The sequence below is a fragment of the Sphaeroforma arctica genome (assembly GCF_001186125.1).
Source record: "Sphaeroforma arctica JP610 unplaced genomic scaffold supercont1.770, whole genome shotgun sequence".
Lineage (NCBI taxonomy): Eukaryota > Ichthyosporea > Ichthyophonida > Sphaeroforma > Sphaeroforma arctica.
The window spans coordinates 1-11,671 of NW_014039788.1; the positions used below are offsets into that span (position 1 = coordinate 1).

General features: G+C 41.8%; 3 protein-coding genes across 3 annotated transcripts; 2 read left to right on the forward strand and 1 right to left on the reverse strand.

Annotated features, from left to right (window-relative positions):
- Positions 1-985: 985 nt before the first annotated feature.
- Positions 986-1,971, forward strand: SARC_08500 (hypothetical protein; the record flags this gene model as incomplete). Its single annotated transcript, XM_014297515.1, has 1 exon — positions 986-1,971. A coding segment is annotated over one exon (909 nt), but the record flags the coding sequence as incomplete, so codon positions are not given.
- A 3,243-nt stretch (positions 1,972-5,214) lies between these two features.
- Positions 5,215-5,607, forward strand: SARC_08501 (hypothetical protein; the record flags this gene model as incomplete). Its single annotated transcript, XM_014297516.1, has 1 exon — positions 5,215-5,607. The coding sequence occupies one exon, from the start codon at positions 5,215-5,217 to the stop codon at positions 5,605-5,607; it is 393 nt and encodes a 130-aa protein (XP_014152991.1).
- Positions 5,608-6,336: 729 nt separating this feature from the next.
- SARC_08502 (hypothetical protein) lies at positions 6,337-11,088 on the reverse strand. Its single transcript, XM_014297517.1, has 7 exons — positions 10,640-11,088; positions 9,934-10,103; positions 9,359-9,544; positions 8,759-8,985; positions 7,984-8,128; positions 7,062-7,343; positions 6,337-6,767 (listed from the first exon to the last, which is right to left on the reverse strand). Exons 1-7 carry the CDS (start codon positions 10,902-10,904, stop codon positions 6,564-6,566), a joined length of 1,479 nt encoding a protein of 492 aa, XP_014152992.1. The 5' UTR covers positions 10,905-11,088; the 3' UTR covers positions 6,337-6,563.
- Between the last annotated feature and the right edge of the window lie 583 nt (positions 11,089-11,671).

An 11,671-nucleotide genomic window follows, 5' to 3' on the forward strand; every position in this document is an offset into this window, starting at 1 on the left:
TATATATATGCGTATACATGTACATATATGTACATATATATATATATATATGTATATGTACATGGTATGTATGTATTATTCATGTGTGCGTGTGTGAAGTATATCGAGCTCGTAGTGAATATCTAACGACTATGTGTAGATTGGTTTCATTGAGAAGATCTAGCTTCTTCCAATTTTGTATATATGCATTGGGTTCCCGTTCAGTGACGCTGAATCCCTTACTCGTGCGAACTGTTTCTGTTTTTTTCAAGTGGCAACGATGATGTCTCCGAAATTTATACTTTTTGTCCTTGTCGCTTACAGGCGCCACGCTTCTAGAACACATCATCTACTCTTGTATAGGGAACCCCAACATAAGTGAAATAGTGCTGCATGTCAGCATATCAAACGAAGTATGTATCTGTGGCTGTTTTAAGGCGTCTGCATTGCTGCCCACTTGCACAATATAGGTTACAATGTTGTCAAAGCCATTCGAATCAGAATCAATGTAGTTCGCGACAATATCGATATATAGATTGCGCATAGCGCATCAATAGAAAGTCGTGCCTTCGGGCTGTGTGTGGTTGTTCACACACTGTCATATATCCGCGGGTAATACTTGGCAAGTCGCCATGCTCGTGTGTATCGCTCAGAGTCGTTTTGAGATATGATAGCAGTGTTTCATGCGCACATGACGAACTCTCATATATTGAAAAGCATGCTTGTTAGCTTATCCACGGGTGCTTTAGCAATACTGAATTAACCGCATTCCGGTAACCTTTCTGTGTACACCAATAAACAACAACGATATAGGTCCCCTTGAATTGTATTTTACGCTGCGGTATCACTGATACCAACCTGCACTTTCACTCATATATTTAATCTTCGTAACAATTCAACTAGCATAACCAGGTGCATTGGCGTTGCTACCTTTTGAATAAATAAGACATCATTCTGCTCATATTCATCGTTCAATCTTTTCAAATAACGTTCGCACCGAGAATAGGAAGCCATCAAATTCTACGATCGCTTCGGATTCAAGGTCGTCAGTGAGGTGAAATTCTACTATAAACGAGTTGTCCCTCCTCACGCGTACTTGCTAAAACGAGTATTACGTCAGCCGACATCACCTGTGGCGAACTTATTGAAATCTCCGAGTGTATCGGAACAGATAGCAGCATATACAGAAGCTGTGTCTGTTCACCCGCAAGCAGATACGCGTTTAATTGAGAAACAGAGTCACTGTATGAGTTCGAGCACGCGCATCAAGAGTATTGCTGTCAAACACGGGGCGCACAATGGATGGCTGCCACGAAGGAAGGTTCAGTGTAGCAATTCGAGTACATCTGCCTTTAAGTGTACTGCGAAGGTAACGCTGGAAACAAGGGCTAGTTCCAAACCTTCCACACCGGTGTTTGGGTGTACAAATGTTGCACCTGTCATGAAGTGCGCCTCTGCTCAGTTCAGAAATGCCGACCATTCGTGCCCCATTTCTAGCGCAAGACGGGCTCCCAGTTCGGAGACAGAAACACTGTCAAGCGCACATACTCATACACGCATGTGCACAGAGAAAATACAAACTTCGACTCTTCGCTCACCTGCGATGACGCATTTAGTAACCGATGATGGGCAATGCTATCCTGCCATTGCACGCGAGACAAATGGGGTTGTTGGTGGTATCCCGATATCCAGCGAATCATCTAGTCTGCATAACCGACCGGACATAGATGAGGAAAGCACAGACAGTAACAACACCCACAAAAGGGCGAAGATCCGCAATACGTACATCGATCTCGATGCAGATACACCTACGCCTAGAAATACTCCGCCGATGCCGGCGGGAGAGATCACTGGCGACAAAGAGTCGTATAGTATATTAGATACCGACAAAGATAAAAGGATACGCACAGAATGAAGAATTGTGCTCCACCTAGAATAGATGCACATATGTGCTAAATAAATACACTTTAAATATGGTGTTGGAACGCCAGGGTAATATGAACAAAAGGATAAGCGACATTAAGTATAGGGGTTTTATTTTGAATGAGTTCCGCGATAAACAAGGGCAGATACACTTCCAGGCGAAAACGGCGCAAAGAAAGGGTAGATTTGAAAAGAGTGCAAGGCTGGTATAGTTTCGAAGCCTACTCGGGTATTTATCTAATACAAACTCAGTTTAAACTGATGCGAGAAATACCTTGCTTACCGTATACCACTGTCTCTAGACATCATCACCACGTTACAATACAAACTATGGCTGACACCAACGGCAAGAATCAGGCTTAGCCGCACTAGGAGTTTCGAGCGTAGAGAAAAACTTTACAAAGGTATAGCGGTGCTGATTTGGAACATATCGTTGACGTTTTTTATTCCACCTGAACATGTTGTGTACTGAATTCGATACACTCGGTAGACTTGGAAAGTATTACTTTCCTTCGCTTTTCCTCCCCCGGCTTGTGGCACAACACGTGTCCTTGGTTTATTATGATGATTTGCTGAATACCATCGATCTCAAAGCATGGAACTTCATTTTACAAATTGCAAGCTAAAAAGCGATCTTGTGTTATACTTGCATGCATTTAGCTCGTCGCGTATAAAAAATAATCGACAACTTTGTAGCCATGTTGAGGGTGCTGAAAATAGGTCAGAATTAATGCCCATTCCGATCTATAGTGACTGGAGTATATTTTCATAGTTTGCAGTATTAAAAGAAAGAGTCTGGAGGCTGATGAAATATGCTATATGCTTTGTAGCTTTACATTAATAAAACTTATTCGTCACGTCCGAGAAGAAAACTCTGTATATCGGGTTGACCCTACAATTGTGACGCAGGAAGTTCAATTTAAAATATCAAAAATCTGTTGTACTCTAACATCAAAGAATGAGTACTGGTGCCATTTGAAGCCGCTTCTTTTTGTCATATAGTCGGCACTCAGCAGTCAGCACTCAGCAGGCAACACTCAGCACTCAGCACTCAGCACAGAGCACATAGAGTCACTAAAGTCTCCTAGATTTCTCCTGCGGCAGTGAGGCTGTGAGCCTTGTTTGCCTCCACTTATTTACGAAGTACAGTATGTAGTTATTTAAGTACATACATATGTATGTATTTACTTTTTTATTATTTAATATACCAGTATTTTGTTATTTTTGCTTTTGTTGTTTCAAAAACAAACACTTTTTTATGAATGACCCATCAGAATTTCAGAAAGCCGGCTACAGAACCTCTTTTTTTTTTAAACGACTCGATGAATATTGGATAGCATAAAAATAATAGTAAAGTAAAATAAAGAAATGCTTTATTTAGATCATATAAAAACAAAACCTAAAGTTATAGAATAACTGATAGTTACTCTCGGTACTCATTGAAAACATGGAACTTAGAAGCAGTGACCAGAGTGCTGAGTGAGTCAGTGAGAGTATGTCAGCTCACTCAGCTTCTGTTTTCGAGTAATCCTAGTATTTACTCGGTGGATTATGGTCTAAATATAGCAAATTTTCGTTTTTAATTTAAACAAAATAACACTTTTGTCAGGGCCATGTGCCTCTGTAGCACCCAAAAAGTTAGCCAATACCTGGTATACGACAGCTATAATAAACGACATGTTCCTGTATTTGAAAATGAAAAACGACGGTCAGCGACTCACGACTCGCGAAATGTCGCTAAATATACACGTTGTGAAGTGACAAAAGTAAGTCTACTAAAAAATGCTAGTAAATAAATTCATCAAAGGACTGTCTTTTACCCTCTCAGGGCCTGCGACCTGAAAGTTTCAGAATAGCTGAGACTTGTTACTGTGCGTATGAGTCGTAAATAAATAAATAAATGACAATCATATAAAAAGTTAAAAAGCATATAAATAGCCTTCTAAAATTCAATTTTTAGGAGGCTATGCTCAAAGGGTAAAATAAATAACGTTAAAAACAGGTAGTTTACTATGATTGACATAAATGAATAGAAATAATTTTTTAGTATTTTCTTTAAAACAAACGTATTCAACTCTCATAAATCATGATTCCAGTAGATATTTAGATAAAATGCACATGTGCATATTATCGCGGAGACGCGGATTCATGGAGTGATGTTTGCACCCAATCATTGCACTGCGATTGAACATTGAAGGCAACCCCCTGGTCCCTGGGCCCTTCTATTTTTATTTTGTAAAACGAGCAACACCTCGTAGTTCACATTTCACACTCACAGTTCCGAGTTCACACTTCACACTTCGCAAATCACAACTTAGCTACCAAATCCAACATGGTACCGAATACGAACCCAATAACAATATATTTATTTATTTATTTATTTATTTATTTTGATAAAACATATAAAATTTACAAAAACACAACAGTATTATTGAAAACTAGTTTTCAACATTCACACAAGAAAAAGCTCCGAGCTTTGCCCTCTTGTCTTGGATGGTTATTTATTCAAATCAGTTTATTATATGAGCAATGAACAAGAGGATGTGGACTCTTAGTTATGCAGCATACAAGTTATCCTCTGGCCAGAATGTGAAAAATCTGAAAGACAACCCATTTTTGAATATTAAGAAATAACATGAAATCTATTTAGTATCTACAACGGTATGTATTTAATAATTTATGCGCAAAAGAGGAAGTGTACTAAAAACCAACAAAGCAATCGAATGAAGAACCCTGTTTTTGGTAGTTGGCGGTGAACTATTAGTGTCATGCACTTTCGTCTTTCTGGCTTTCTCGAAGTCTTTAGATAAATATTTATGATATCCGTTTTTATAAACTACTCCATGAAACACCGAGCAAACGAGCAACACTGCAACACAACTCGCAACAACCTGCCCTTTTGCCTAAAGGTCCTAACAAAATTAGAGTACCGGATGTAATTTTTGTGAAAACGGTGTCGGTTGCTTTGTGGATACTTGGCAATACAGAGCACATGTGACAACCAGTTTGGGTTCTAATAGCGGAGTTAACTACTTGGGAACTGGATAGAGCAATAATATAGACAATACAGCAGTAATTTTTATTTCTGTCTCGCCAGTTCGACCTACCTATTCAGAAGAGTCGCTATCGAACTCGTGCTCTGGTAGAAACTGTTGTAGAAATAGCCTCATAAGTAAGTTGTTCTTTATGTTTCCGGGAAGCCTATTGTAGAGGATGGTCTTCGCCGCGACTATAAAGGCAGAACGAAGTAGCTCGGGTTATATCATTCTTTACTCCTGACAAACATCGAGAAGCGCACCTCAAAATATCACTATGAGATCCATTGCGATTTTCTTATTTGCTTTTCTAGCTTGTTTAGCCGCTGTTGATGCCGCCTCTGTTGAATGTAAGTCATATAACGCAACATTGTGGCTTGGAGACAAAAACTGCAAAGCATCAAAGGCGGTGGTACCTATCAAAATCAAAGAATCGCTAGTAGTAGGAGACAGTGATAGCTGCAATAACGTCGATATCAGTGGCATAAAAGGATCTGTCCGCGTCGAGAAAGATGGCAGCAACGTTCAGGCGAAGATCTTCCTCGGCCACGACTGCGGTGGTGCAGACGGCAAACCTACAGTTGAGAAGAAAGGAATCGTCGATGGCAAGTGTGCAAATGGATTTAAAGTTTTGGGCAAGGATTCATCCGTGAAAATGATTTGTGCTTAAAGTAATGTATATGACGAACATAAGGGTATCGGCTACTTTGAGGGTGGTGTCACGATTGTATCAGGGCTGGAGCAGCCGGTTTCATATAAATAAACTGATCGTTCTCTACTACAGCTTGCTTGTGATTTATATTGTTTCTTATAACTTTCTCAGACAAGATTAAAATAGTGATGCTCGAAATGTATTTGCCATTGAAAGGTTTGCAGTCTCACAGAGTGTTTAAACGAGCTATATTGTGGGCGCTGCGAGTGGCTTGCGCTTCTTTGCACGTTAGATTTTGCATGTCGTCTTTTCAGACCTAACCAAAGCATATTTTCGGAATGCGGTAGCATATACGGCGTGTTGAGAGAATCTAAAAGGCTCGTGGAGGATACTGTATATCCTCACCTTTAAGATATTACCCGCAATTTATGGTACGTAGTACGGATGTGTATTTATCTATTTCGATTATTCAAAGGGGTTACCCATGAATGTTCGTGTGCAGCACCTTTCCCGTTCCTGACTAGGCGTTGAATAGGAAAATTCAAACCTGTAGATGAGTTTACTAACCTGAGATGTGCAACTTTAAATGGCTCGACTTTATATGAGGTCTTTGCGATGTTGTTACCGAATTCAATCCGGACTTGTCATTAACGCCACTAAGCAGAAGTTCAAGGGTTGATTTGAATACATGACTCGTCCACATGTTTAAATACACATATGACTAGTTGCGACGCTCGAAACCAGTCACAGTGAGTGAAATTAAGGCTATCAATAGATGGGTACAACACAAACCAAAATTGTACTGTCCATAGATAATTAATGAAGTACGTGCAATGGGCTCAATCCCCCGCATTGAAACATATCTGGTGTACGCTAAGCACATCATTTAAATGTTTCGTAAGAACGTACAACGTATCTTTATAGTGTCGTATATCAGATCTGCGTCTATAAAACAGTATAGATTCAGTCCTGAATCAGAAGGGATTTACAGCGCGTGCGTAGTTTATGACCCACTCCGGCAGCATGGGCTCTGTAGGCTCAAACCCAAACTGCGTGGGGTCTACGTTGGCACACGGGCTTGAAGGCCGATCGGTCTGGAGTCGATTTTCGATAACTTGCTCCATCCGGTGCATATTCTGCTTCTCATGGTCGCTCGTCAATGTGCTTGGCATAGCATTCTGAGTAAAGCAACAAGCCATGCATTTAAACAATAATAATGTTTTGGTCCATAGAATATGAGCAGGTATAAGATGCCCTAAAATCAAATCAAATTTAATAGCGTCTTGTCAAATGTTCTATACACCACGAGCTGCACAACGACCAGCCGCTACAATGACACAGAATATAAAACTATTCAGCTGCCCGTTTTAACTGATATTTATAGCACACCATATCCCCTTGCATAGTATATGAATAGGCGAAATGAATCCAAAGCTCAGATATTTTTAAAAACTATGCAGTGATAGACAAACCTTCGAGCCCGCCTCGGACAAGTCCTTGAAACTCGCATTGGCAGTGCGAGTCGGTGTTTTCGGCGAATCTTTCTCGGGCATACACGGATTATTTCTGCACAGATCACCCCCGCTGATGACAATGGAAAATATGTCCATAACAAGTTTATCGTAGCCTCCACCTATTGGATCCTCTATGATAGGGTCGGTGTGTGACTTGTTCACGTAGTACTTAACATGCGCATGAATTCCGGCAGTGCGCAGAGCGGATGCGAAGTCGGTGGTTGCTGAGTACGGTATACTCTGCACAGAAGGATTGAACATTTGTGGATAGCAATAGTTAGTACAATAGATATGTTGAGCAATCCTTCTCTACCGTTTAGCGCATATATGCAACCACAAACTCATAATGGGTGCCAAATGTGGACTGTGATTTGCGGGCTGTGACTTCAAAATGTACGTTCAGAGCACCACACTGACCAGAAACAACAACGAAATCTTAACGTTCGATCGGAACAAACTCGAAACAGATTATTGTGCCTGTTTCATGATGCTTGCGATTTGTATCTATCGCGACGGAACGGTATATGCTGCTGCAAGTTACAAAAGTAGTAGTACAGCATACGAGCATTTGTCTCCAGAGCGTTATGAATTTGGGTTATTATATGCATCTCTCAAGCCATATACAAACCAAGCAGCGGTGCTCTAACAGAGTACAGGTCTAAGTATCGACAGAGCTGAGCTAGAATTATACATACACTATACAACAGTGACTAAGCCAGACATTAGAAGTACATTGCACGACAGGGACTAAAGAATTCTCCTTCAAAACTTTATTACTTGAGAATGGGCTTGGGTTGACATTCCTGACCACACTAACTGGCCAAAGGCAGCAATCCCTGGTTAACAATCTAACAGAATAACATCCCCGAGCATGACTTACCTGGTCAGCTGTACCGTGGAACAGAGTGATCGGTGGGATGAATGAATTGATGGCCAACTTCAGGTCTGGATTGAACTGAGGCAGCAACACTCGTCTCGCGGGTGAGTAGAACGACATATCATGCGCCAGTATAGACGACAACACACTGCAGCGAAGTAACGGAATGGGGATGTGAGTGTAACTTAGCTTTGGATGATACAATACATATCCCATGCTATAGTGCATACGTCAGTACAAAGCCAAATCGGTATGATTGGCAGTCGGGCAGCAAGGGCAGTTATTGCCGCGCTCACTACACTTCCCACTCGAAAACTCTTCGAGAGAGGATATCGGTACATCTATATGGAAAGGGAAAGATAAGACAGCATACTACACGCGACAACTGGGGTGCACCCTGGACAAGTGGAAAGTCAATTGATGCTGACGCGTGAACGTAAGCATCATATAATGGCGGACAAGGATAATATATTGAGTGGTATGATCAGCCGTTCCAGAATATGGGGCCCCTTTGCCGAGAACAGACTTGAAGCAATGCGATCACCGATATATTGGTACGAAACCGAGGAGTGACTTGTGCTTCTTCACGAGTGCAGTATAAGAGATATAGCCAGTACACGGATGGTATAAACATACCACGGGCCATAAACACTCAGCAAGACAATTTCAGAACAAAACCCCCAAACAAGTTCACGACATTACACGCCTAAACGTAAATTTCGGCTAGCACGCTCGTATGAGACAAACCTCACCGGACCATCACACACTCGGCACGAACCTGCGATACAGTCCTCTAGTGTGCAGATAGTTGGCCAGACCAGCCAGATCATACGCACCACTGATGCCAATGTAACCCTTCACCTTGGACACGCGCCAACGCAGGCGATCGTCTTTCTCTCTGAAGTCATGGCGATACCCATTCCACACACCCGAGGCTTCGCTGTGCTTGGTCTGATAAGCCGCACCGGTATAGCTGGGTTCAGACGTGCGGCTCAAGGACCTCTCCTGGGAGAGCGGCCAAATAAAACACATGTGAGCGCACACAGTCAATCTGCACATCGACATATACGTCCTCGTGACACTTACACGTACGGTCCACGCGCACAGACAAGATGATGCCGCAGGTTCTGGTGTCGTACTATCACTAACACGAATTTTTTACTTAAGGTCGCTATCGATGGAGTCGCCATGACGACGATTCTTCAAATCGATGATATAGTAACTTTATCACCTCATTCATTCCGTTAACAACTTGAGATTGTGTATAATTGGAGTTCGATATGGCACCTACGCAACCACTCAACTGAACCTGTCACCGCCAGTTAAACACGAACCTGATATAACGAGTGTCCAAAACAACCCCTTAGCACACACATACCTCCTTCGCCAGCTTATGCCTCCGCTCCCGCTCCGCCTCCGTGAGTAAGCAGAGCGCTCCAATATGAGCTCCAGCACTCTGCCCTACGAGAAAGATTTGATTGGGATCCCCTCCGTACCTGTGAATGTTCTTGAAGATCCATCGAATCGCCACATTGACATCCTCCAGCATGTCAACTATACGTCCCTGTGTACCGTTTTCAGGGATAGGCAGTACCAGAAAGCAAATTAGTGTGCGCGGAACATTTGAGCAAGGTTTGGAAACTATTGTCCTGCGAGTCGTACGGCCAAGTCTGGCACACCATACAGCAACGGACCTCCGACCTTTCAAGCATTTATGCAGCTATCGCTTAGTATAGAACTGTTTAGTGCGAGACACAATAATTATACCGCAGCAGCGAACAATACACATATTCCGCGTGAGAAATAAAGCAATCTGATATTCAATTGAAAGAAAAGACACTACATATTGAAAGAAATGACACAGCGAGACAGCCAGGCGGGTAAAAAAAAAAACACTGAACCAGACGCCTACCACTACCATGCACATCCATTCCACTCTGCACAGAACCGTACCTGTGGGAAGTTGCGGTAGTCGGGTGTGACAAACATCACGCCGTGCTCAGAAAACTCTTTGCCCATCAACGCACCCCAACACTTGTAACCGATGATCCACGCACCCCCCGACAGGAACACAATCACCGGCACGCCGTTCTTGGTCTTCTCTTTCGGCAATAAGGCCTTCCCTGGGAGATATATGTATATGTATATACATATATATTAGCGACCATGAAGCGGTGTAGTAGAGTGATACGGAGATGGGGGATGTTTGAGCTGGACATTCGGGTGTTCGTTGAACCGTACATTTGAGAGTTCATTGAGTAGGCTTGATGAAATCTATTCGCAGACTAGAAGAAAAAAACCCCAACCTCTGCAAATAGGCCCTACCCACGTACGTGGAACTTTCGGTATGCAAACGAATTGACATCAATCAGCCAATGCAGAGCAAATACGAAAGTCGGCTCTGTGCACTGACAACCAATCGATCCAAAGGTGATAAGTTCATACAGCTTACAGAAACAAACTCGCTAACACGGAGGTCGGACACGGCTCACTCGGATTGGTTGCGAATTCCTCCGCTGCGAAGAAAAACAACCATTCGCTGATACGTACCCGCCATATTGCTGAGGTATTAAAGTATCTACCCTTGCACTGTTTCAGTCCGAATATACGTGTTAACGCAATCTATGTTTATGTGGACATCCTGCAGCTAGACACATACCTTTCTCAGTTGGCTTGTATATATCGAGCGAATTTCTCGACTCCGGCCCGTATCGCACATTTAACAGCACATTATCGTCTCGCAAGAGCCAGAAGAGAATCTCTAGGAAGGCTGGCAGAAGCAGCACTACAAATGTGAGCATCTGGAATAATTTGGTCACCCAACGCCAGCCTACGCCCATGTAATTGAGCAACGTGAAAGCAAGGCGAGTTAGAAGGAATGCCCGCTCGGTAACCACCTGCACTTCGTGTATGGTCTCGCCCATCAGCTCCGGTATGGTTGATGTGTGCGCTAGTTTTGAACCAGCCTAGCATACGGGTTGGATAGGGGAATTGGTTAGGGTCATGGGATTGATATAGCGTTCGAGTGCTAGGTCACCCTGGTCGGAATCATAGTACATCATCATCTCCCTGTTATCGCTAATAATCAGAACTCGAACAATATACGATAACGAATAAAGCGTATACAATAATGCATCGTGCAGACTGCTGTACTTATAAGGCGATGATTTGTGGTACGTGTCGAAGAACATATTAGAGATAACATAGGTGTTCGTGATCTATTGAATATCTACGATGTTGAGACTGTTGTAAGCATTCCAGAATGTACGTGCTTCTATCTATCCAGTCGAAGTTAAGGTCGTGAGCAAGACACGGTGACAGAACACACAGACATAAACTTTAAAGCAAAGAAAATGCTTGGGAGGCTTCACTCGGTATATGGAATAAATAATTGAAGGTTTTATGTACATATACTAAAAAGGAAAATGCCTACAACTATTACCAACACAAAGTTCTTAGATATTGAATCTGAGGGGTGGGTCTGTATCGCTAAATATTGTATTTCGGTTCACAGCCTTGATAGAAAAGCATATATATATATATATATATGTATATATATATATATATATATATATATATATATATATATATATATATATATATATATATATATATATATATATATATATATATATATATATATATATATATATATATATATATATATATATATATATATATATATATATAT